The sequence below is a fragment of the Staurois parvus genome, unplaced genomic scaffold, assembly GCF_062004578.1.
Source record: "Staurois parvus isolate SC_StPar_1 unplaced genomic scaffold, SC_StPar_1.0 ptg000425l, whole genome shotgun sequence".
Classification (NCBI taxonomy): Eukaryota; Metazoa; Chordata; class Amphibia; order Anura; family Ranidae; genus Staurois; species Staurois parvus.
The window spans coordinates 4,894,568-4,922,095 of NW_028318221.1; the positions used below are offsets into that span (position 1 = coordinate 4,894,568).

Genomic DNA, 27,528 nt, shown 5'->3' on the forward strand with positions numbered 1-27,528 from the left:
GAAATCTTTTTAAATCTCTTGCCAGATTCACAGGCATCTACAACTTTCTTTCTGAGGGTCTTAGGGAGCTCTATTGATCTTTGCATGATGTCAGCAAACACGTCAATAGCAAAGAGAACACCAGACCTAAGGTAATAGAGGTGGTAAATGTAGGGTTGTATTTAATATTTAAAGTATTTCTAAGATATTTATACAAGATATAAAGTATTTATAATATTTAAATATTTATAATACAAATTGTTGACTTTTTCAACAAATGTGAACAGGCAAACAAACAAACATTAGATCTTGATTCAAATAGTGCCTATTATTATTCCTATTATTATACAGTATTTATAAAGCGCCAACAGTTTGCTCAGCGCTTTACATTACAATGGGAGACAATACACGAGACAGTACAATACCAATACAATGCGATACACGAGGGGTTCGAGGGCCCTGCTCCTTGGAGCTTACAATCTAGGACGGAGGGGATAGTGGTACGGGAGGAATAGCTGTGGGGGATGGAGTGGTAGGAAGAGTGGAGGAGATCAGCAATTAGCAGAGGGCAAGGTAGGCTTCCCTGAAGAGGTGGGTTTTCAGGGTGCGCCTAACGGAGAGGAGAGTAGGTGATAGTCTGATGGATTGGGGTAGGGAGTTCCAGAGGATGGGGGAAGCCCTGGAGAAGTTCAGGAGACGGGCATGGGAGGAGGAGACCAGGGAACTAGAGAGTAGGAGGTCTTGTGAGGAGCGGAGAGTATGTTTTGGGTGGTATTTGGATATCAGGTAGGTGATGTAGTTTGGGGCAGGGTTATGGACAGCTTTGTACGTCAGTGTTTGTATTTTGAATTTTATCCGTTGGGCAATCGGAAGCCAGTGGAGGGATTGGCAGAGAGGGGTGGCGGATACGGAGCGGTAGTAAGGTAGATGAGTCTGGCCACAGTATTCAGAATAGACTGAAGCGGGGATAGCCTGTGGTGAGGTAGGCCGCTGAGGAGGGAGTTACAGTAGTCAAGTCATGATATGATAAGGGAATGAATGAGTTGTTTAGTAGTTTCCGGGGTTAGGAACGGAGGTATTTTGGAGATGTTGCGGAGGTGGAGTCTACATGAGTTTGTCAGCGACTGGACCTGGGGCTGGAAGGACAGATTGGAGTCTAGTATGACACCAAGTACTCTGGCTTGCGGGGTGGGACTGATGGTGGCATTGTTGGTCGTGATGGAGAAGTTGGGGGGGGGGGCGCGGGCTGGGGGGAAAACTAGGAGCTCGGTTTTGGAAAGGTTCAGTTTGAGGAAGTGGAGTGACATCCAATCCGATATGTCGTTCAGTAGGTTAGTGATTCGGGCGGAGACTGAAGAGGTGAGGCGAGGGGTAGAGAGATAGATTTGCGTGTTGTCGGCATAGAGATGGTAGTTGAAGCCGTGAGAGTGTATCAGTTGGCCAAGGGAGGAGGTGTAGATGGAGAAGAGAAGGGGCCCGAGGACAAAACCTTGAGGGACCCCAACAGAGAGGGGGAGTGAGGGGGAGGTGGCAGCATTATAGGTAACACTGAAGGAGCGCTGTGATAGATAGGAAGAGAGCCAGGAGAGAGCGGAGTCTCTGAGGCCAAGAGAGTGTAGTTTTTTGAGGAGGAGGGGGTGGTCGACTGTGTTGAAAGCCGCGGAGAGGTTGAGGAGTAGGAGCACTGAATAGTGGCCATTAGCTTTGGCGGTTAGCAGGTCGTTGGTGAGTTTGAGTAGGGCAGTTTCGGTGGAGTGTAGGGGACGGAAGCCAGACTGTAGGGGATCAAGGAGGTTGTTGTCGTTGAGGTGGGAGCTTAGGCCTACAGATAAAGGTTATATACCTAAACAAATGATACATTAAATTGACATGGTGTATTAATTTTCTTGATCTAAATTAACAAATTAGCAAAAAAAATAAAAAATTTCCATGTGGTGTACTAATATATACTTTTTCACATGACTGTATTATAAAGGATAACCATATCTTAAAAGAATCTAACTTTCATATGTCTGTAATATACTTTTACCGACTACTCTTGCCTTCTAGTTCCTGAAAGCAGAAAACTTTTTACACACAAATTATGATTCGGTTTATATGATAATAGGATAAAAGCCAGAATATACAGAATATTTTTATATCTGTATCCCAGAGAAATCTCAGAGAACTATTCTGCAATTAGGCATTGTATAAATGTAATTTATCCATTCGATATTTTCACTGCCCAAAGAATGGACACACTTTTGCTAATAATAATTAAACCCCCTTAGCGGTTTCATAATGCAAGTTAATCACCTCAATCATGTCCATCAGATTGCTGAATTTCTGTTCCAGATCGATGGAAAGGTTACTCTCAAGGCGGTGAATCCGGTAGTGCACAACTTCGCCATTGTGAGATAAACAAAGTACATAATCCCCTGGGTGTCTTGTTGATTCTCGTACTAAAAACAATCCTTCTTCTTTAGTCTGAAGCTGCTGGATGGCCTGTATCCCAGATATAGAGCCATGGAACCATCTGTGATGTGGTAAGAGGCAGACAGGTCCAAAAGTTTATATTATAAAAGAACAAGATATTATATACATACTAGATCTTCTCAACGTTATATAATATACAGTGTAACCTAACAAAGTTAAAGAAAATTTTGTACCGGGAATGATAAGTTAAAATGTTGGTATCTATTTATAAAATGCTGGAAATCAACTAACTTTTGTCCACCTATAGGCAGTTGCGGGAGAAGAGGGTGAAAGCTGCCACTGTATGCAAATAAGGAATTTAGAATAATTCCCTAAAAAAAGCAATCTTAATATAATGAAACATTGGTTAGACAGCAAACTCACGGCATTAAGCTAAGTCGAGAATCAACTTTGATTGCTGGACGTTCACGCAGAGCACTAGCAGGTATCAGACCTTCCAGACCAGTTGAATGATGACAGGCACGAAACCAGCCTTTATTCTAAAACAGTGATTAATCAAGTAATATAATTGTTTGACAAATAAATATTGTGTTCCAGAAAAGTTTTGCTCTAAAATGCTCCATCATTGCATAATTATGTAAGAACAAAAAATACAATATATTTGATAAAAGCATGACATTCTACTATGCTGGGTAAGTAAAATATCACAGTGATTTTAACACAGTGATTTTCTTCCACCTTAACAGTCACGTAACACATGCGTTTGGTTTTTTTTGTGTCATTTGGGGCGGTTTCGTTGCTTTATCCCTGCCCCCCTTTCTTGCACAGAGGGAGAGTGGCAACAGCTCCCACTGCCATTTAGTTCCATATATAAGTATCCTTCCTATGCATTGCACCTTCATCTATTGCTCTGAGGAAGGGAGTTTGACTCCTGAAATGTGTTAGCACTTTATCTGAGGATGCATGCTGTCCACGATTGTCACCTTTGACTTCTTGTCTCTGTTTTTATGACCTTTATGGCTTGTGAGTATGTTTTTGCATCTTTTTAATAAATTTATGGTTTTCGCGTTAATGCACAAGGAGAGTGCGCCCTGTTTTGTTTTGTTTCTGCTAGTATCAAGATTCTATCAAGGGCAGCACCTCAGCCAGTGCACTATTCCATTTTGAGTGTAGCAAGAGAGATTTGAGTGCCGGTTTCTGGTTACTGTTGGAAACAAACTAGTACCACCAATGTGCACAATTCCCAGATCAGTATACACTGAATGATGGACATCAAGAGGGTAAAAAATTGTGGGCTCTGTATTGGCGGTGATGGACAAAGAAAATAAAAGAAAAGGGCGCTAATCTTCACTAGGAATTGGATTTGTTTGGTTCCCTCTCCGGTACAAAATTAATAACTCCAAAACAGAAGTTCTGACTCTTAATGTCCCTTCCCTAGTTCTACATCACCTGGCCCAAACATACCTTTATACAAGGATATCTACTGCACTGAAATACTTGGGAGTGACTCTAACTCCTACCTATGAGACGCTCTACAGGGAAAACTTCCTCCCTCTCTACAACGCTATGATAAACTACTTTTCCAGTGGAAGTCTCTCCCAATCTCCTTTTATTTTGGCCGCATAGTGACAAGAAAAAGACCAGTGTGCTGAAACTGTTGTATCTATTTGAAACGCTCCCAGTACTGGTCCCGTAGTCTCATTTTAAAAAACTCCAAACTAAACTGTTGAACTTTGTTTGGAACTACATACATCATAGAGTTGCCAAGACCAAGGAGGATTGGCCTTTCCAAACTTCTCCAAATATTATTTAGCTGCTCAGTTGCGCTTATTAGCCTCTTGGCTTACCTTGCACTCCTATAATAGGTGTACGGAGTTAGAGAAGTTGTGGATGGCTACGATCCACCCCAACTCCATTCTGTGGAGCTCTCATACCCTCCCAAACCTAGCTATTTTACTATGACCCAACTTTACACCTTGTGGAGATGGGCTATCACGTACCTGGTGATGGAGGTCAATGGAGCGAGGGCTTCTCTTTTGGCTAAGTTCCGGACTCCCCTGAGAGTGGGACAGCGGGAGTCAGGCCCAAAGTTGCACAGGTTGCCTGAAGGAGTGCTGGTTGGTGGTCCACTCAGAAGTACAGCTGGTGGACGGAGATAGGTCTGCAGACAGGAGGCGCCTGTGTGTGGTATGCAAGCCCTTCCGAGATTTAGAGGTTTACTGGGTAGTCGATTCAAGCCAAGGTCAGGTACCAGGTGGGAATCAAAGCAGACGTAGTCAGATGGGATAGCCGAGGTCATACACAGAGGAGCGAGAGAGAGAGAGTATCCGTAAGCCAGGCCAGGTCAGATCAGGGGTAAGGCAGAGTAGACAAGTCCAGGAGCAAGCCGAGTCGGTAACAGGAAATCACGGGTCAAGTCAGAGGAAACTGGAACAGGCCACGGGGAGCTAGAAATCATTCAGCAACTTGGGGAAGTGATGAGCCTTCTTATAAAGGGCGTCTGGCACCAGACTGAGGCTGATGTGTCCTTCTGCAGCCATGCAGAGTACTGGCAGAAATGCCAGATCTTCCAGAACCTCTGCCGTGGACAGGACCCTGACATGGGCCCATAGGCAGCACTCTCTAATGACCATGGCTTCTCTAAGTGCTAACTATTCAACCAAGCTGTTCCAGATACCCTCACTTCCCAGATGTCTTCAGGTTGAAAAAATAGAGGCCTATTTCAATATGGCTATTTGGTGGATCCCAGAACTAGAGTTTCATTACCTTTCCAGGACTTTCAAAGAGCCCATGTCCTTCCTAAGCAAGCTTTTTATGGTTATTTACAAATCTGCCATTATGCCCAATCTTTGACGAAATCCCTCCAATTTTCCAAATGAACTCCTGTTTGAGAGAGTTTGCTTGGATGGCCCATCTAGCAAGGGGCTAATCTCCCAAATCTACAAAATTCTAATATGCTCACCTTCCTAGCCCCCTCCAAAGCATGTTTTTTTTTTAAAAATGGGAACAAATTTTAGGAGAGGAACTACCCTTTGCCACTTGGCAGACGATATGGCCCCAGGTGGCTAAGAGCTCCATTTGCACCATATATAAAGAAAGCTAATATAAGATACTTTTTCACTGGTATTATACTCCAGATAGGCTTTGATCTATATATCCCACAACAAATTTTATATTCTAGCGATATAAGAATAGTCTAGGAACGCTTCCACATATTTATTGATCATGCCCACTCATCAAACCTTATTGGAAAGCAGTACATGTCCTTATACATCGAGTCTTCAATCATTGGCTTCCATTCACTCCTAAAACTTTCCTCTTGGGGTTACTCCCTTCTAAATTCTCTAAGACATTTAAAAGGCTGCTATCACATCTTCTCACGGCAGCACGGTGTTTAGTGGCACTTGCATGGAAACAATGTGAGCCTGCTTTTCTGACGGCACTTCACGCTAGGATCCGGGATGTCCAAAGGATAGCATACTTAACAGCCTCACTAAATGACTCTTTGGACAGGCATAATAGGGTTGTGGCACATCTTTGAACACACACCTTGATTGACCCATCATCACTATACAAACTTTGTCCTCTTCCGCCTAGAGAGATGGGAGTGATCTGCAGGTCCCACTTGGTTGTGGAGTGCATCAGATATGCTTTTCTTCCTACCCCCTTCCCTTTATTTTTTTCTTTTCTCTTTTTCTGGTATCCACCTTTGATTACCTAAAATGCCTACCTAATAATATCAACTTCTTGCTTGTATGCACGCTTCATATCTGCATTACTTACTGATTGCCATGTGCTGGTTTGATTGTTCTGCTTCAGGCCATATTTTTTGCAAGCTGAGTTAGATCAACCACATGGGAACTGGCTCATTCTGTATGTCAGGGAAGCATAGTAAACCCACTCTGGACTTGATTGTGAGACACTGTGAATGCTTACCTTATCCATTCTGTATACCTTGTTAATTATTTAAAAGACAGTTTTCCAAAAAAAAGGAAGGGGGAGAATATGGGCCTGGATAGTTAGGATCAATAGTGGGAGAAATAGGTTGGGAGTTAAGAAAGGGTGCTGAGCTCATACCTCCAATAATTTGTTATGAAAAATGAATCACAAAGTTTAATACTTACAAAGAAAAAGATTTTTTGCACTTTATCTTCAAAGCCTCATTCAAATTAAAGTAAACTTGAAAGGCAGGCCTTAATACATGGTGCATGAAAAACATTTGTTAGGATGCTTTTCCATGTGAGATGTGATAAAACAACATCATATCCGGTAGATCAGAAATTTCTCAAACTGTCATGAACAGAGATTAAGGATAAATTTGGGAATCGGTAATGCAAATGCAATTTTCAATTACCATACATGCATGCATAATGAAAAAAATCAAATCTACTGGTTAGCTTACATTTATTTTCTTTTACTATTTTTAGGGCTGGGCATGACCCAGCTGTCTTGGTCCATGTTGGAACCAATGACAGAATACATGGAAGGTGGAGGCTTCTCAAGAATCAATTTAAAGAACTAGGCTGCAAGTTGAAGGGAAGGACCTCCAAGATGATTCCATTGGAAAGCGTATATTACCTGTGCAAATTCTAATACTAAATTAAAAATTGTAAATTAATACCTCATAATTTGATTTACCTTAATATATTAATTTGTGATCAACCAAGTGTCACCTAATGTGTAATATCCGTATAAGTGTAAAAAAATTAAATAAATATAATCAATATACAGTACATCAAAAATTCATATTACATATAAATAAAGATAATTTTTAAAATATTAAAAAATAATAAAGTCCAATGAGTATCTGTGCTAAAATATCTGTGCAATAAGTATCTGTGCAAAAATATGCGTGTTCCAACAAAAATTGTATATACTTTCCTTCCAGCTGGATTGTAGTAAGGTAGCTGAAGTCTTGCAGCTTTACTATGAGCCTGAGTGAATGTAAGGTTTTCTCCCTGCTTGATCCACTCCTTGCTGCAATTCTCTAAGTATCCTCATAAATCCCATGCAAGAAAGAAAATAAGAGATATGGTGCCTTATCCAAGAGGTATAGGGGAGGGGCAGTGACGTCACCACGCATCTAACCAACATTACGGCGAGTACTGACGGTGTGTGTCAACACACCCACGAGTTTGAATTTCACCGCGTGTGGCGGTCTATTGATTTTACAAGCGCATTGTTATCAGATCTAATGTGAGTGCAATATGGGAACACACTAAAGGTCACTTGTATACCTCTTGGATAAGGCACCATATCTCTTATTTTCTTTCTTGCATGGGATTTACGAGGATACTTAGAGAATTGCAGCAAGGAGTGGATCAAGGAGGGAGAAAACCTTACATTCACTCAGGCTCATAGTAAAGCTGCAAGACTTCAGCTACCTTACTACAAACCAACTGGAAGGAGAGTATATACAATTTTTGTTGGAACACGCATATTTTTGCACAGATATTTTAGCACAGATACTCATTGGACTTTATTTTTTAATATTTTAAAAATTATCTTTATTTATATTTAGTATGAATTTTTGATGTATATTGATTATATTTATTTACACTTATACGGATATTACACATTAGGTGACACTTGGTTGATCACAAATTAATATATTAAGGTAAATCAAATTATGAGTTATTAATTTACAATTTTTAATTTAATATTAGAATTTGCACAGGTAATATACACTTTCCAATGGAATGATAGTATTAGAGCGCGGTTATTTATTTATAAATCATCTCACAATTAGCGCACAATACATGAGGGTGGGCAAGTAAACCAGCGAACTAATACATTTATCCATTTGTAAACTCCAGTGGCTCACAAGATAATTTACTTAATACCTCCAAGATGATATTCTCTGAAATATTACCTGTGCCATACGCAACTCAGGAAAGACAGAGGGAGATTAGAGAACTCAATGCATGACTAAATACCTGTGTAAGAGGGAAGGATTTGGGATTCTAGAGCTCTGGGCTAACTTTTCATTGGGGTGCAGCCTATATGCTTGCACCTAAATGGAAGGGGGTCTGCTGTGCTGGGGAAGAGGTTTATGGGAAGACTGGAGGAGTATTTAAACTAGGATCGAGGGGGGGGGGAGAATTAGATTATAACGGAAAAGACAGATCAGACAGCAGTCAGTACTTATTAGAGGGTGGAATGGGGAAAGACGGGGGAAAGGCTATGGCAGATAAGAAGGTTCCCATGTTACAAACAACCATTGGAATTGGTATGAAAATAAAAAAATATGAAAAATACATGTGCACAAGGTGTCAATGAATTAAAGTGTTTGTTCACCAATGCCAAAAGTCTGCCAAGCAAAATAGGTGAGTTGGAAGCTTTGGTACATGAAGAGAACAATGATTTAATTGTTATTGCTGAATCTTGGCTTCATTCTTCACATGACTGGGCCATTAATATTCCTGGCTATGTTCTCTTTCAGAGAGACAGGGTAAATAGGAAAGGTGGTGGTGTCTGTCTCTATGTGAGAAGTGATCTCAGAGCGAGTGTGAAAAAGCACCTAGTTGATGGACAGTGTGATGAGGCTGAAGCATTATGGGTGGAACTGCACATGGGGGTGCGTACTACAAAGGTAATCATTGGAGTTTGTTATAGGCCTCCCAGTGTTATTGAGGAGGTGGAGACTCAGCTCCTTGCACAGATCAAAAGGGCTGCAAGAGCTGGGACAGTGATAATAATGATTTTAACTACCTGGAAATTGACTGGAGTAATGGTACTGCAGGAACAGTTAAAGGGCAAACATTTTTAAACCTACTACAGGACAATTTTATGGTACAGTTCATAGAGGCCCCAGCTAGCTAGCTAGCTGACCCTAGCTGACCTGGTAATCTCAAACCATGCAGAGCTTATTATGAATGTCCATATAAAAGAACATCTGGGTAGCAGTGACCATAACATTATTTCATTTATTGTTAGCTGTAAACAGCAAGCACAATAAAAATGCTCAATTTTAAGAGAGCTAATTTTCCAAGGCTGAGAGCTGCTCTTCAAGACTTAGACTGGGAGGGAAAATTGGCATCAATGAACACAACACAGAAATGGGAGTTCTTCAAAAAGACTGTATGTGAACACACTGCAAAATATATTCCAATGGGCAACAAAAAGTTAAAAAAAAAAAAGTTTAAAAGGCTAAAAATCAAACCTATGTGGCTGACAACCAAAGTTAAAAAAGCTATAGATAATAAGAAAAGAGTTTTTATTAAATATAAAAATGAAAGAACACTACCATCGTTTAAACATTACAAAGAATATAACAGAATATGCAAAAAGGAAGTAAAGGCTGCAAAAACTGAAAACGAACGACAGATTGCAAAAGATAGCAGGACAGACCCTAAAAAATTCTTCAGATATATTAATAGTAAAAAGGTCAGGTCCAAGCATGTAGGCCCTTTACAAAATAATCTAGAGTGGGTGACTGGGCACAAAAAGAAGGCAAATTTATTAAATACCTTCCTCAGCTCTGTGTATACAAAGGAGCATGGGGGAGCTCTTGTCCATAATAGGAATGGTATTGACACAGCTCCAGATGATCCACATTGGCTTACAATTTATATGAACCAGAAATATTTAGACAGAATAGAGGTGAATAAAGCACCTGGACCAGGTGGCATACACCCACGAGTCCTTACAGAATTGAGCTCTGTCATTTCAAAGCCATTGTTTTAAATTTTTAGGGACTCTTTAATGACTGGCATAGTACCACTGGATTGGCATAAGGCCTATGTGGTGCCAATATTTAAAAAGGGGTCAGAATCTTTACCAAGTAATTATAGACCTGTTAGTTTAACTTCTATAGTTGGGAAGATACTGGAGAGTTGAATAAAAGACCACATAGATGAGTTCTTGCTGGGAAAAAAAAATTTAAGCAACAGACAGCATGGATTCATGAAAGACAGAAGTTGTCAAACAAATCTGATTTCTTTTTATGAGGAGGTAAGCAAAACCTTGGACAGAGGGGTGGCGGTGGATGGGGTGTACTTGGATTTTACAAAAGCATTTGACACAGTTCCCCACACACGGCTAATGTGTAAGGTAAAATCTACAGGCTTGGAAAAATCTGAATGTAAATGGATGGAAACTGGCTAAAAGATCATATTCAGAGATTAGTGGTTATGATTCATACTCTGCATGGTCTAGGGATGTCAGTGGTGTACCCCAAGGCTCAGTGTTGGGACCCTTACTTTTTAGTATATTTATATATGATATAGGGTCTGGGATTAAAAATCCCATTTCAGTCTTTGCAGATGACACCGAGCTGTGCAGTGGAATAATGTCCTCACAGGATGTCTCCAATTTACAAGCCGACCTCAATGCACTGTTTAATTGGCAACTATGTGGCAAATGAGGTTTAATGTTGATTAATGTAAGGTTATGCACTTGGGGGCTAAGAATATGCATGCATCATACATACTAGGGGGGGTACAACTGGGAGAATCAATGGTGGAGAAGGATCTGGGAGTTCTGGTAGATCACAAGCTTAATAATGGCATGCTATGCCAAGCTTCGGTTTCTAAAACAAGCAAAATCCTCTCTTGTATTAAAAGAGGTATAGACTCCAGAGAGAGAGATATCTTATTACCCCTGTACAAATCATTAGTATGCCTCATCTGGAATATGAAGTTCAGTTTTGGCCACCAATCCACAAAAAAGAACATTGGGGAACTGGAGAAAGTACAGAGAAGAGCAACCAAACTGATAAGAGGCATGGAGGAGCTCAGCTATGAGGAAAGATTAGAGGAACTGAATTTATTCTCTCTTGAGAAGAGGAAATTAAGGGGGGATATGATCAACATGTATAAATACATCAGTGGTTCATATAGTGAACTCGGTGTAGAGTTATTCACCCTGAGGTCATCACAGAGGACAAGGGGGCACTCTTTACGTCTGGAGGAAAATAAATTTAATGTCCAAACACAGAAAGGTTTGTTCACAGTGAGAGCTGTGAAAATGTTTAATAGACTCCCTTAAGAGTTGGCTCTGGCCAGCTCAGTGGATTGTTTTAAAAAAGGCTTGGATTCTTTCTTGGATACACAGAATATAACTGGATACTAACATTTCTAGGTAAAGTTGATCTAGGGAATATCCGATTGCCTCTTGGGGGATCAGGAAGGAATTTTTTCCCAGCAGGAGCAAATTGGATCATGTTTTGGTGGGTTTTTTGCCTTCCTCTGGATCAACCATGGGTATAGGATTATAACTTTTTTTTTTTTTTTTAATGGTTGAACTGGATGGACTTTTGTCTTTTTTACAGCCAGACTAACTATATGACTATGTAACAATGTAACCAAAAGACCAAAAAGACAAAGGGCGTACCATAAATCATAGCCAACATACAGAAAACAGTACAAGAAGTTCAACATCTGGATGGACTTTGCAGAAACCATAGTTCATGGCTTTTTGCACACCCATAGTATAGGAGCAAGCATCATCAACAATCTAGACATTTGTAAACCCTGAAAATTAGGAGAGGGTGGGAAAGAAGTGGAGGTGAGGGATAAGTAGAAGGGAAGATGGGAGAGGGGGGGTAGACGTGAGGGGTTGTTCAAGTAGAATCTATCCATGGAGACCAGATTTTGTAATATTTAGCTGGGCAGCCTCTGCTCATATATGTCCACTGGTACATAGAAAGTGACGATGTGACAGCCAGGACCAATCATTATAGGATGGTGGTGAGTTTCCTTTTAAGGAGAAATTCTCTTTTATCATAGTAAGATGCAAAAAAAAAAATAATAATAATTTAGCCTGTTTTTGAATGGGGAAATAGCCATAAATACCCAGTAATAGTACATGGTGTTAAGGGCAGCTGAAATGCCTTGGGCAGTCTGATCAAAATTTTATTCCAGTAATCAAACCTGGGGGCAACTCCACACCATGTGATAAAAGGTGCCAGTGGCCCCCTGGCATTTGTTGCAAAGGGATGAGAGGATGGATTGATGCGATGTAGCCTCTGAGTTGTGTAATATTTCCTTTGTAAAAATTTCAATTGGACAAACTTGTCCTTAGCAGAAATCATGAGTATAGTGTACTGAGCTATAACATCCTCTCATTCCTCCTCTGAAAGGGTAGGTATATTGCTTTTCCACTTCTGTAACAAAGAAGAGGTTGTATGGCCATGGTATGTTCTAAGGTGAGCATAGACCGAGGAGAGAGGTTTGTTCAGATACAATGCCTTCAACTTAGGATATAAGGGATACTGCTGAAGAGTAGGTAGGTGTTTGAGGAATTAGGCCCTAATGGCATGTCTAAGTTAAAGATATCTGAAGAAGTGCCAGTTGGAGAGGTTTTATTCCTCTCCAGATAAATATATTTACCTAGATCTGACAGCTGGAGCCTCTGATGATTGCTTACATCAAGCTCCACAATTCTGGCCATGTCTGTGTGTTGCAGGACCCATAGCTTTCTATTGGGATGTGTCCCATGGTTGGAGATGAAGCGAGGCAGCAGGATGTAAACAAACATTGGAAGTTATGGCCATCGGATCTAAGTAAAAATTCATCTGTGGAGGGAGCAGAGGGTGGGTTAGTTTAGGTCTGGTGAAGGGGCAACATGATAAGTGCACTTTGTCTTCAATAAACAATGAAATCATCAATAAAGACTGAATAAAGCATTTACATAAACATGACACATTCCATAACTACAGTAGGATAAAGGAAAATAAAGATCTTACCTGGCATGTACTTATAATTGTAACAAGATCACCTTTTTGATATGCCAGTTCCTGCAACTTAGGATTGGTGTTATCAGTTTTTGTGATACATTGCATCCCAGGTTTTAGAGTTCTCTGCGACTAACAACAGAAATATGATATACAGCGTCATGGTTACTCTTTTACAACTGTTTCAGCTAAAGGCTGTTAAGCTAAAGTTATCCCTGGGCCAATAGATTGGCATCTTAGATATGTATTAATTCCAGTATTTATACTGTTTCTGGTTCTCTTGTTAAATTATGTGTTATCCTTGCTTAACTAGTTCAGAAAATTGTTTTCACACTGTTTTAACAGTGGTGCAAAGTGCCAAATCTATAAATCAATAACACTGAAAGGAGTGAATATATAACAAACCAGGATTTTTTGGGGGCACCACGTGATTTTTTTTTAGTAAAAAACAATTTTGTTTCAACATCCATGAAAATAACTACATGTACAAACAGTTGTGCTCAAAAGTTTGCACACCCTTGGAGAATTGAATACAGTATGTGCCATTTTTAACCACTTGCCCTCCAGAGGATTTACCCCCCATACTGATCAGGTCATTTTTTGCGATATGGCACTGCGTTACTTTAACTGACAATTGCATGGTCATGCAGTGCTGCACCCAAATGAAATTTATGTTCTTTTTTCCCACAAATAGAGCTTTTTTTTCAGTAGTATTTGATCATGTGTGTGTTTTTTATTTTTGTGCTGTAAACAAAAAAAGATGAACAATTTTGAAAGAAAAACAATATTTTTGACTTTTTGCTATATAACATATCCAGTAAAAATTAAAAAAAATAAAATTTCTTCATAAATTTAGGCCAAAATGTATTCGGATATGTCTTTGTTAAAAAAATCCCAATACGTGTAAATTAATTGGTTTACGTGAAAGTTATAGCATCTACAAATGGCGGTGTATATATACATGAATTTAAAAAATATATATTTTTATACTAGTAATAGCGGCGATCAGTGACTCATAGTGGGACTGTGGGACTGCAGGCATTCTGACACTGGGTGGGAACTGACTAACTGCCACTGACATCCCAATGACACTAATACAGGGATCAGTGCCAATAAAAAGCACTGACACTGTACTAATGACACTGGGCAGGAAGGGGTTAACATCAGGAAGGGTTAACTGTGTGCTGTGCTGTGTTTTAGAACATGTGCTGTGTGTGTTTTACTTGGGAAACATGCTGCTGTATATTTCTCTGCTGTGCACCCTGCGATTTTGCAAGTTCTCCCACTTAGAAATCATGGAGGGGTCTGAAATTTACATTGTAGGTGCATTCCCACTCTGAGAGACAGAATTAAAAAAAAAAAAATTCAGGAAATCACATTGTATGATTTTTAAAGAATTAGTTTGTCTTGCACTGCTGAACATAAGTATTTGAACACCTGAGAAAATCAGTGTTAATATTTGGTACAGAAGCCTTTGTTTGCAATTACAGAGGTCAAACGTTTCCTGTAGTTCTTGACCAGGTTTGCACACATTGCAAGAGGGATTTTGGCCCACTCCTCCACACAGATCTCCTCTAGATCTGTCAGGTTTCAGGGCTGTCGCTGAGCAACACGGAGTTTCAGCTCCCTCCCAAGGTGTTCTATTGGATTTAGGTCTGGAGACTGGCTAGGCCACTCCAGAACCTTGATATGCTTCTTACGGAGCCACTCCTTGGTTATCCTGGCTGTGTGCTTTGGGTCATTGTCATGTTGGAAGACCCAGCCACGACCGATCTTCAATGCTCTGACTGAGGTAAGGAGGTTGTTGCTCAAAATCTCACAATAAATGGCCCCATTCATCCTCTTAATACAGTGCAGTCGTCCTGTCCCCTTTGAAGAAAAGCACCCCCAAAGCATGATGTTACCACCACCATGCTTCACAGTAGGGATGGTGTTCTTGGGATGCAACGCATCCTTTTTCCTCCAAACACGATGAGTAAAGTTTAGACAAAAAGTTCTACTTTGGTCTCATCTGACCACATGACTTTCTCCCATCCCTCCTCTAGATCATCCAGACGGTCATTGGCAAACTTCAGACGGGCCTGGACATGTGATGACTTGAGCAGAGGAACCTTCCGTGCAATGCATGATTTGAAACCATGACGGCGTAGTGTTCTACCGACAGGGACCTTTGAAACTGTGGTCCCAGCTCTCTTCATGTCATTGACCAGCTCCTCCCTTGTAGTTCTGGGCTGATTCCTCACCTTTCTTATCATCAGTGATACCCCACGAGGTGAGATCTTGCATGGAGCCCCAGTGCAAGGGAGACTGACAGTCGTCTTTAGCCTCTTCCATTTTCTAACAATTGCTCCAACAGTTGATCTATTTTCACCAAGCTGCTTGGAAATTGCCCCATAGCCCTTTCCAGCCTTGTGGAGGTCCACAATTTTGTCTCTGGTGTCTTTTGACAGCTCTTTGGTCTTGGCCATGGTAGTAGTTGGCATCTGACTGAGTGTGGGGTGGAAAGGTGTCTTTAAAGAGCTCAGACAGGTGCTACTAAGTTAAATTAATGAGTGGAGTAGAGGTGGACTTTTTAAAGGCACAGTAACAGGTCTTTGAGAGCCAGAATTCTTGCTGTTTCTTAGGTGTTCAAATACTTATGTTCAGCGATGCAAGACAAATAAATTCTTTAAAAATCATACAACAATGTGATTTCCTGATTTTTTTTTTAAATTCTGTCTCAGAGTGGGAATGCACCTACAATGTGAATTTCAGACCCCTCCATGATTTCTAAGTGGGAGAACTTGCAAAATCGCATGGTGTTCAAATACTTCTGTTCCTCACTGTATATATACATGAGTTTGCGCAGCCCTGCTGCCCTGTAGCAGTATTTCTGCTACAGGGCGGCCGGCATTTGGTTAAAGAAAACATAAGTGAGCAGGCAAAACACGTTTCTTTAACTTCTTATGGGATTCATATTCAACTGAAGGTCATAACACAATGGCATAATCATAAAACAAAATATGGTAACAAGTAAACAAATGAAATGATCCCTGCTCAAAAGTCTGCATGCCCTTAGTTCTTAATACAGTGTATTGTCCTCTTTAGCATCAATGACAGCATGCGGTCTTTTGTAATAGTTGTCTATGAGGCCTCGTATCCTTACAGGTAGTATAGTTGCCCATTCGTCTTGGCCAGAGGCAGACTGACCATTCGAGAACTCGGGCACTGCCTGAGGGCCTGGGGTCAGTAAGGGGCCCCATGAGATGCCCCTGGTACCTTTCATAGGCTTTTTTGGGTGCGATTTGAGTGTGGGCGAGGACACAGGGGCCCCATGGTCCCCTATTGCCTGGGGTCCCCATGAGTTGGCAGTCCACCCCTGGTCTAGGTAAAATACTTCTGGGTCATGCAAAATCTTTGGTTGTCTTACATGAACTACATATTTGAGATCTCCCCAGAGTGGCTCAATGATATAAAGGTCAGGAGACTGTAATGGCCACTCCAGAACCTTCACCGTTTCCTGCTGTAACGACTGGAGAGTCAATTTGGCCTTGTGCTTAGGGTAATTGTTTTGCTGGAAAGCCAATAAGTTCATGCGCAGATTTCATGCAGAAGAATGCAAATTGTCTGCCAATATGTTCTGATAATATGCTGCATTATTCTTGCCATTAATTTTCACAATATTTCTCTATGCCTTTAGAGCTCACCCTCCCCCCCCAAAAAAAAACCATCAGTGAGCTACCACCATGCTTCACAGTGGGGATGGTATTCTTGTTGCTATAAGCGATGTTAACCCCTCTTCAAACATAACGCTTATTGTTGAGACATAAAGCTCTACTTTGGTCTCATCACTGCAGATTACCGTGTGCCAGAACCTGGGAGGCATGTCAAGGTGTTATCAGGCATATTACATCCGGGATTTTTTGTGGCATTGGTGCAGTAAAGGCTTCTTTTTGGCAGTTTGACCATGCAGCTCATTTTTGTACAAGTATTGTCGGTTTGTGCACTTTAAAACAACCATACCGTCTTTTTCCAGAGCAGCCTGTATTTTCCTGAGGTTATCTGTGGGTTTTTGTTTGTTTCCTGAACAATTCTTCTGGCAGTTGTGGCTGTGATCTTTCTTGGTCTACCTGACCTTTGTTTGGTATCAAGAGATCCTTGAATTTTCCTATTCTTAATAACAGATTGAACAATACTGACTGGTCTATTCAAGGTTTTGGATATCTTTTTATATTCCATTTCTATCTTTATAAAGCTTCATTGCCTTGTTATACAGGTCTTATGACAGTTCTTTTCTTCTCCCTATGGCTCTGTGTCTAAGCTGCTCAGTGCGTCCATAACAAACTCATTTACTATTTACACACAGGCACTAATTGCTTTTTAAAAAGCCACAGATGTGGGAGGTTAACTTTTAATTGCTGTTTTAACCCGTGTATGCCACCTTCTGTGTCTGTATAGGTCAAACATTCCAGGGCATGTAAACTTTTGATCAGGGCCATTTGGGTGATTTCTGGTAACATTAGCATCTAAAAAGGAGCCAAACAACTATGTGATAACAAATGGCTTCATATGATGATTATCTTTATATAAAATACATTTTTATGGCATGATCAGTCATATTTTCAATATAAATACCATAATTTCACAATTTCTGCCAGGGTATAAAACATTTTTGAGCACAACTGTAAAATACCCATAAAACAATCATAGGGTATCAGTATGAGTAGTGTTGAATACTACAGTTATGTACAATATTGTTGTGCTGTACCTTTATGATTCAAGATGAAAACAAACATCCATATATCAAATAAATCAAATCAAATAAATAAGTGAATGAATCAACATGAAAATATATGAACACCTGTTAATGGAAGATATTTCTTCACTTGTAGACATCCATCTCTGCTCTCTCTGTTAACTCCTCTCTTTGCAGCACTCCCGCCAAACACCTTTATTTTCATTATTCATTCTACATTATGGGAAAATCTATCAGAATGCCACCATAATGGCATAGCAGTTGAGAAAACTGAGAGGATTTCTCATTGCTCAAGTATCCAGGAGTTATAAAAAGCCATCACATCATTCAATGTGGCAGCAATACTATGACTATGACCTTTGCTAGAAGCCTAATTTGTGCTTTAAATTTGGCATGAGTGGCAGCAAAAGCAAATTCACAAAATAAGTATAGATCACGGTACAGATCACTGAACGACAAGGACAAAAGGTGATGAAAGAATTGTATAGGGAAACTGTTTTTTATTGTATACAAAAGTTTGTTCTACATATTTGTGACCAATGAGATATTAGGACAACTCACTTTTAAAGGAATATATTAAAGTGTTACTATACCCAGGACCCTGCATTCACTATATCTGGTCTCCCACATTACACAGAACATGGAAATGCAATTATTTTAGTAAATATAAACTGCTAAATACCTTTGCTCATCAGCAATTAGAGCAGTCTTGTGACTTCTATCAGTGTCCAACTGAGCACAAGTTAAAGCTTGTAGGAGAAGTTTTAATTCTCCTATGACTGATCTGTAAGGCTGTATAACCACTAACCCTCTGTCTGGCCAGTGCTGAATGGCCCTGTGCTGATCACATGCACCCTCCTAAAAGAAAACAAAAACTCTCTAGCAATACGCACCAAACTGGGCATATGCAAGTGACTCCATAAACTCTGTCTTATCAGAAGATGAGAGGGGGACAATGGAGGAAGGGGAGGATCAGAGGAGACAGGATCAAAGAGCATTTTTACACAATGCAGAGGATAACCCCTTATGTTCCACAGTGAGTATAACAAGCATGCTTGACTGCATATACAGACTGATTTTAGTGTTGTGGGTTTAGTAACACTTTAAATACAAGGCAGATATACAGCATGTCTATGTCTTTTATGTGTAGCAAATCTTTGAGAATAATTTGAAGTATAAAAATTGTCTTAAACTTATGAGAATGAGGTACGTTATGCTGTATATAAGTAATGCAGGTAGATGGTCATATTTTAAAAATGTATTTATCTGATTGCACAGCAGTTTCAAAAAATCTTCCCTCCCCCCCACCCCCATCAAAATGACATATTTAACAATGTAACTGTCTGGGTCTATTCATATCATTTTGAAGAAAAGTGTATGGGCATTTTTAAGGAAATATGCAATTAAAAATAAATTAATTCCAGGTATGGATATTTTATACATACTGTAATTAGTTGAGCTTGCACCAATGTAATTATGGATATGCCATATCTGATGGATCCCTCCAGAAGCTGGAAATCACTGATGCAGACAACGCTACCCTTGTTGTGCCAAGCTGCCGCCCTGCTGCATTAAGAAACGCAGGAGGTCAGCTGCTTGACACAGGCGCCATTCATTGAATGCTTTGCAATTTCTAAATCAGTGTTCATTTTGATGTCAAAGTTCGATTTAGTTTTAGTCATATTTTAGACAACTCAAGTACTCAAGTACATTTAAGTCGACTAAAATCTAATGGGTTAGTTAAATTGTAATGCATTATTTAAGCATTTCTCCAGAATTTCCAAACTCAGTATACCTGTATATACTAATCTAATAATATGTTATTATTTATGGTATTAAGGTTTGAACATGCACTACAGGCACAGATTTAGGCTGCAAGTGGGGATGGGGAAGTAAATGGGAGTGAGGAAGTGCCCAATGCAATGCAGAGAACTGGATGGTTTAGAGAGGCTGTTTTTTTACACAATGCTAAGCACTGTTCCTCTTCTGTGGTTTGCAGGGCATTGTTCCAGAATTCCCAGGCACAGGCAGATAGAGGGAGCCAATACAGCTTGCTGATAGAGACAGGGGGGATGGTGCTCTAACAGACAGGAAATTCTGAGAAACGTGGACGTTCAGATGGGTAAACGTCCCTCCTTCACATTTTTGTTCCATTTTCGTTTGTTGGTAAATATTAGAATTGATTTTCATTTCGTTTTTGGCACTGAAAACATGCAACTGATGAAAACTATGATGAAAATATTTTTGTCAATGAAACACTGTTCTAAATGAATGCAAAGTGCTCTCTGATTGGACGACTTGAAGAAACATGATGTTGCTGCTTCTCCTCTCCACCTCATCCAATCAGAGAATGAAAATGCAAAGCATTCTCAGAACAGTGCCCATGTAGAGCAGCCTACTTCCTCTGTTTACAATTCAGCCGCTTGGCACAAGACCTGTAAGCAAGTGGAGATTACTGGAGTAGCGGAATCTACTTTAATGATCAGCCAGGTATGGTATATGCATATTTAGTATCTATACCTATAATTCTTCTTTAAGGTGTATGATATATTTGTCCAATAGGATCCCCACTAACATCTCTCAGTATAACCAACACTAAAGGTCAGAATTTTCTTGGAGTGAGAGCGAAAGATGCAAAAATGTAAGGAGGCGTTGAAGAGTCTTTAAAGATTTGACCCACCCTTCCCACCACAATATAGTAACAGAGATTTGTTATCTGATGGTGGAAAATAGTCCCTCAATCATGGAAAAGGGTACTTTCAACCTTCCATTTGCACCCAGGATGCATTTCCCCTGTTCATTGTGCCAGAACCATATTCCCTAAGAGACTAGAGATTGCGGAAGCATATTAGAGAGAATAGTGAACAAAACCAGATCATAGATGATATTTCAAAGATCATGAACTTCAAAAACTGATCGAAAACTGTATGAGTGCTATTCTATCTCAAACACAATTTAGTAAAAAAAAAAAATCAAAAACCTTAGGGGCTGTGCTGTATTTTTCAAGGGGGTCAGAGACTGTAAAATCTAAAATAATTTTAGGCTGTGTAACGGAACCGACCCAGACTGTGCTTGAGTACTACCATTAGAATACCGCTTCCCCAGCCAAACACCAACAACAGACACCACAGCCGACCATACAAGACTAGACGACACCAGTCTTGAAGTAAACCAGGAGGTAGACTAGTTTATTTAAACACAGATACAAGATAGATACACTCAGGGGACAATCCCCCCTCCCTGCATAATGACACAGGGCGGGACAATCTACATTTAGTAACAAGAGACACACAGGTATTCAAACTTCACACAGCAGACAGTCCCATCAGGAGGGAGGGCTGCTGGAGACACCCCCCACTAAGCTAATACACATAAACACATACATCCCATAATAGTTTGCTCCCAAGCCAGACAAACAATAGAACAATGGGATGCAGCCACATAACATTAAACAATCAACAACCCCCATCCCACCTATCTCCTAAACATGTCTACACAGTCTGAGACAAAGCCCACAAAATATTAGGACAGATCACCCTGTACCCCTAACAGGCACAGGGTGATTTACACATAAGAGGGATATGGGGAGCTGAGACAGGGGTCTCTCCACCTCTCCAAAGTGAGCTGGGTTCCATGGTCCCCCCACCCAAAGTTACTTCCATCACAGGCTGCAGATCCACCTAAATAACTTACCAGGAAGGCCCAGATTTTCTAAAGTGGAAGGCTTAATAACAACTTGTCAAGCAGTAAGGCTGTACTCTGTATGTTTTAAATTCTCTTGATATTTTTCTAGTGCTAAGTAACTTACATCAGACATGTTTTTCAGTATAGCAGCTGGCAAAATCTGTATGTGCCTTCTCTCTCTGATGAAGGTAACTTCTGGAATTTTGGGTAAGCCACCTGCATATTAACAGTGCATTAACACAATAATGACATAGATTTATTTGATATAATAATGACATAGATGTATCTATAATAATAATACATTTTAATGTACAAACATATGTAAACAAAAGTATATGTAAACTGTAACATTTAATTTCTCTTGTGACCAACGATAAATGCTTAGTGGTCCCTGCTCAGGCTAACAAGGTCCAATGAATTGGATGTCGCTGACTAGTGAAGGTCCAAAGTACGATGTAGAAATAGAAAGAGATAGCCCGACTGCCACACACCTTGTTCAGCCCGAGTGGTTAGCAGCTTTTGAATATCTGAGGGTTTCTCCCTCCTTTTCCTTTGGCAATTGTTGAGAGGATAGGATCTTTTTCCACAGGAAAGGCTTGATTTGTGATATAACTACTTCTATTAAAGGTAATGCTTAACATACTAGTATCATTACTGGGATGGCCAATTTAGGAGAAATTTTATTTCTCTTGCAAGTATACATATATTACTAAGAATTTTTTTGGGCTGCGCCCTAGTATATATTACTTGTATTTTCCTGATTATAAACCATTGAGGTTTTGAACCTTCAGCCATTTTTTGCTCCCCCATATCTGGCCTGTCGAGCGGCCTCTTGCCTTGTGGAATATGCAAAGGAGGCCTACCCCTTACATACGGAGGGTTTTTCTGCTGCATGGTGCAAATTGATATCATATGTAAGTCGTATTATGTTAATATATGATTGTGCTTTTTCTTTTTTTATAATTACATATTGTAACCTGATTTCTTTTAGATTTTACTACTAAGCCCCTGAGGAAGCGATCACTGTTGCAAAATATGTTGGCCATTTTCCTCTGATTTATTGTCCTCCACCCCCCCCCCCCTCCTTATGGGATTCATCTGGTGGCTATTATGTCTCCAATCACAAAGGTGTTCCTTGTATATGGTGGGCTGTGGGACATTGTCTGCGGGGATAGTATAACTATGATATTTTTAAACTGCATAATGTTTTCCCATGACTTATTGTCATAATAAAGTACAAATGATTTTACCAATATGTGTTTGGAATCTCTGCGCCTTTAAAGTCCATTTGCAACTTTTCTCCCCGCCCTTTCCCCTTCAAACTTTGATAGTTCGCAGGTAAAATTAGCCTCAGCTTGCTTCATGCAAGCCATGCCCCCAACATGTTTCGTCCTGACCCCCAACACCCCCCCCCCGGTGAGGAGAACATGGCTAGGTTGAATCAAGGCTTGGTTGAATCAAGTTGAGGCTGCTTTTAACTGCTAATCACTCGGGCTGGACAAGGCGTGTAGCTGCCGGGCTATCTCTTCCTTTTTCTACAATTCATTTCTCTTATTTGCTCTCTTGTGGTCTGCTAAATAGTGTTTAAGTGTTTTGTTATATCTGTGCAACAAGTGCAAAAAACACCTTTAGATTTTGCCAGAGATCTTTGCGCTGATAATTTCCTGTGCTCTCTGCCTGTGCATACAGAGGGGTTATAGGGATGAAGAGTGGGGGAGAGGGCAGCTGTGTTTTCTTAAATCCATCAGTCATGAAATATGCAGGGCTGACTCTAGGTTCTTAGGAATTTTGAGCTGTATTGTTATGTGAAAGAGGAAGGTAAAAGTACACTATATTTCTGGTAGATCAAGAGTTATCTTTCTGTACTTGCAGCATGTGTACAAGGGGATAAAACACGGAACAAGGTGTATGTATTCCAGAGATGTACTAATAATGGTTTTTATTCCACAACACATGCTTTAAAAGGAAAATTCAATTGCCCCAAAGCCATAATTTTTCCCTTTAAACAAATCTGTCACATTGGGGTTGATTTACTAAAACCGGAGAGTGAAAAATCTGATGCAGCTCTACATAAAAACTACTCGGCTTTTAACTTCAGATTGTTCAGTTAAGCTTTGACGAAAAAAACTGGAAGCTGATTAATTGCACCAGATTTTGCACTCTCCCTTTTTAGTCTTCCCTTTGTGTTGTAGAGCAGAGCATATGAAAAGAATTCCACTATTTTTAAATCATTTGTGAAATGTCAGCAGTTTTAGACTGTAATTTTTTAAAACATATATGTGTATGGGCTGCAACTAATTGTTTTCATTGTTGACAATTTTCAAATAACTACATGAGTACTATATACAACATACACCTTTATTATTTGTTTACTACATGTACTTATATAGCACTGTCAATTTACGCAGTGCTGTACACACGTGTGTATATATATATATATATTACATTCACATCAGTCCCTATATCTCAGGGTGGGTTATCTAAGGTCCCTAACTCATATTCATACATACACATACTAGGGCCAATTTAGACAGGATCCAAATAACCTACCAGCATGTCTTTGGAGTGTGGGAGGAAACTGGAGTACCTGGAGGAAACCCATGCAGGCACAGGGAGAACATGCAAACTCCAGGCAGGTGGTGCTACGGCTGATATTCAAACCAACGACCTTAGTGCTGTTAGGCAGAAGTGCAATATTTACACCAAATGCATTGCCTATAGTTTTTTAAGAAAGATACAGCTTTCTTTTGATTGCTTTTAATAGCTGCTTGTGTTTTTATTTTTTTTAGTAAAAAACACCTGTTTCCCTTAGCTTTTATCACAAAATATACAAAGTGTCAGAACAGAACAGCTGCCATCAAAATTACCCTTTTTTTGGAAAGTAGACATTGCAAGGGGATGGTATTTTTGCCACAATTTTCTGTAAATGAAGAAACATGCTGGTACTGAGGTGCTTAAAACCTGGAGCTTGGTAAGGGTGGACTAGGTACAGCATATCGTTAATATACAGGTCAGTAATGTACTTGTAAGCTGCAATACAATATATAATGCTCAATAAATTAAAATAGGCTGAAAGCTGCATAGGCTTTTTAACCTCCCTAGCGGTATTCCCGAGTGTAGCTCGGGGTAAAATGTCAGTACCAAAAGCGGTAACCCTGAGCTACACTCGGGCTTACCATGCGGCGCTGCATAGGAATTCCCTGCAGAGCTGACCTTGTCCTTCGCTCCCGCGATGTGTCCCCTGCAGCGTCCCCAGCCATCTCCTCCGGCCAATGCCGGCATCCGGCTTCTGTGTTCCGGTCCCTGTGACGTCAGGACGTACGGGCGCCGCCGGAGGCGGCGGGAAATTTTACATTTTTTAAAAATGTCATTTTTTTCCAAACAAATTTTACATAGTAAAACATTGCTGTTTCAACCCATTTCACATACATTTTGTCCCTAGTGCTTTGTCCTGTGCCCTGCCTGCATTTTGTCTGTTCTTTCTGCCTGGATACTGAGAAACATCCATGGCGTCCAAAAAGCGTCCCTTTAGGTCAAAAGCGGATTTAGATCAGCTAGAGAACAGCAATAGTAAATCGGAACCACTTGCAGAATTGAGTGATAATGATTCGTGGGGAAAATTCGTCATCAGACACTGAAAACGATTTTGCGACTTTGCTCAGCGATGTGCGAACTTGGCACGATATTTAAAATTTCAGTGTTTTCGGTTTGATTATATTATTGAAATAAATGTATTATTATTATATTATTATTTTTTATGATTATTTATTAAATTATAATTTATGATTTTGTGTTTCAAATTTTATCCTACCCGGGATGTTTAATAGACTCTTGTTCGGACAGATTTCAGTGAGTTATTCCTAAATATTACAGCCTACAATAAAAAAAACTACCATTTCCATGCAAAATAATGGTACCGCTTTCAGCACCAAAAATCTGAAATAATCATACCGCCAGGGAGGTTAAACTCTGAGCTTGCAACTAATCCAGAAAGTAAGATGTAGCTGAAACCCAATCCCACCTGAGAAATGCATATTTGTGCCAGCAGGAAAGGTTGGCCTTAACACCCAGCCACCATGTAAATGCACCCACGATGGTCGGAGGCTGTGTGCTGAGGTGTGTTTATTCCATTCTGCGTGGCACACATGATATGTCAACATTCCAGTAAAAGAACACAAGTTAGAAGGCTACCAGGAATAAACGAATTTGTTTTACTTACCTTATGAAGATCAAATTCCAACTGTTAGTTGGCCTGCCACCTGTTCATCTGAATCTGTAGGTCTCGGAATATGGGTGACACAAAAGGTATCACTAAGGTTATGCACTGAACTCAAGGTATAATTTTAGCTGTCAGGAAGAAGCTAGTAACTTGAGGCTTCCTGTGGCCACAAATTCCTCTTTGATTTGACTAATCTAAACAGCAGAAATGTGTAAATGTATTACAAGGTAATCTTACAGACAAATGATTTTATTATTTTATAGAAGCCCCAACTAGAATTAAAATGTTACTGAATCTTTTAGCATATTACAAATACCGGTATGTATAAAAAAGAAAAACATGGGTAGCAGGGGCCGTAAGATGATTTTATTGAATAAAAAACACGCAAAAGACAAACATACTTAATTTTGAAGCATTTTTATGGGTATGACCCCTCTCTTCTAGAGTATGAACCAACATGATTTTTTTTACTTTTTTAATGTAAAATGAAACAGCTTGTATTACTTCCACTGACAGGCAGTAGACCCACAGAAATACATCTCTGAAAATAGTTCATTCCCTACAAAGCATGTGCAAGCCCTTAGCAGCATTGTTAAGAATCTAATTTATGAATGTACTGTATGTGTGTGGAGTGGTAGTTAAGAGCATTCTAGATTCCTGACAGGTCATTGGGTATTTTTCTGTTGATCTGCAACTGCAATGTCTTACAAGGATAAAACATGCATGTATGGCATAGATGCCCTGAATATGTTTTTTTTTTTTACATTTACATACCTTTAAGTGCATCTAAACTAAAAACAAAAATTTAGTATATTGCAGCTTATCAGTCCTAATAGAAGGTAGATTTATTTGTTTTGTTTATTACTTTTTTCCTTTTATGTTACTTTTTTCCTTTATGTTCTTCCTTTTATGTTCACCTGGTTATCCTTCCAGTAACACACTTTCTGTTCTAGGGTGACAACATTGTATTTACAGAGGAGCAGCGCTGTCTCTTGGACAGGAAGTATGTTGCACATACAGCACACCTCTCCCTCTCCTTTTCTCTGTAAAATAGGGGAAAGTGTTCTGAAGTTGACAGTGGAGAACTAGACAGAGCCAATAACAGATTTTGAGAAAACACTGCAGAGTGTACAGGACACAGTATAGCACTCTAGCATGTGTTCTGTGTACTTATTGAACAGATATAGCTAAAGGATTTTAATGGTATATTGAAAGTCCAACTCCAGGCAAAATAAACTTCCTTTTTTAACCTCTTCCATACCGGGCACTTTTACCCCCTTCCTGCCCAGGCCATTTTTCAGGTCTCAGCGCTCTCACACTTTGACTGACAATTGTGCGGTCATACAACATTGTACCCAAACGAAAATTTTATCATTTTCTTCACACAACTAGAGCTTTCTTTTGGTGGTATTTAATCAACACTGGGGTTTTTATTTTTTGCTAAATTAACAAAAAAGACCGAAAATTTTGAAAACAAAACCAAGTTTGTCTTTGTTTCTGTTATAAAAGTTTGCAAATAAATAATTGTTCATCATAAATTTAGGCCGAGATGTATTCTGCTACATGTCTTTGGTGAAAATAGCCCAAATTAGGATGTATTTTTTAGTTTGTAGGAAAGTTATAGAGTTCACAAACTATGGTATAGATCTGAATATTGATCAGTCCTGAAGTACTGACAGCCAATCTAATTTCTTGAGGTCCAAGAATGTCAGAACAGTACAGATATCCCCCAAATGACCCCTTTTTGCAAAGTAGACAGTCCGACATATTTCATAACAGGCATGGCAAGTTTTTTGAAGTTGTATTTTTTTGTCATAATTT

General features: G+C 39.7%; 1 protein-coding gene across 2 annotated transcripts in view; it reads right to left on the reverse strand.

Moving 5' to 3' along the window:
- MATK (megakaryocyte-associated tyrosine kinase) overlaps positions 1–25,804 on the reverse strand; it is a 94,443-nt gene extending 68,639 nt beyond the window's left edge. For both annotated transcript variants that reach the window (XM_089687461.1, XM_089687460.1), the window contains exons 1-5: positions 25,708–25,804; positions 21,613–21,704; positions 13,082–13,201; positions 2,818–2,933; positions 2,275–2,494 (exon numbers count right to left, since the gene is read on the reverse strand). In XM_089687461.1, the coding sequence (XP_089543587.1) occupies positions 2,275–2,494; positions 2,818–2,933; positions 13,082–13,201; positions 21,613–21,621 (465 nt within the window). In that variant the 5' untranslated portion in view covers positions 21,622–21,704; positions 25,708–25,804. The remainder of the gene's footprint in view (positions 1–2,274; positions 2,495–2,817; positions 2,934–13,081; positions 13,202–21,612; positions 21,705–25,707) is intronic.
- Between the last annotated feature and the right edge of the window lie 1,724 nt (positions 25,805–27,528).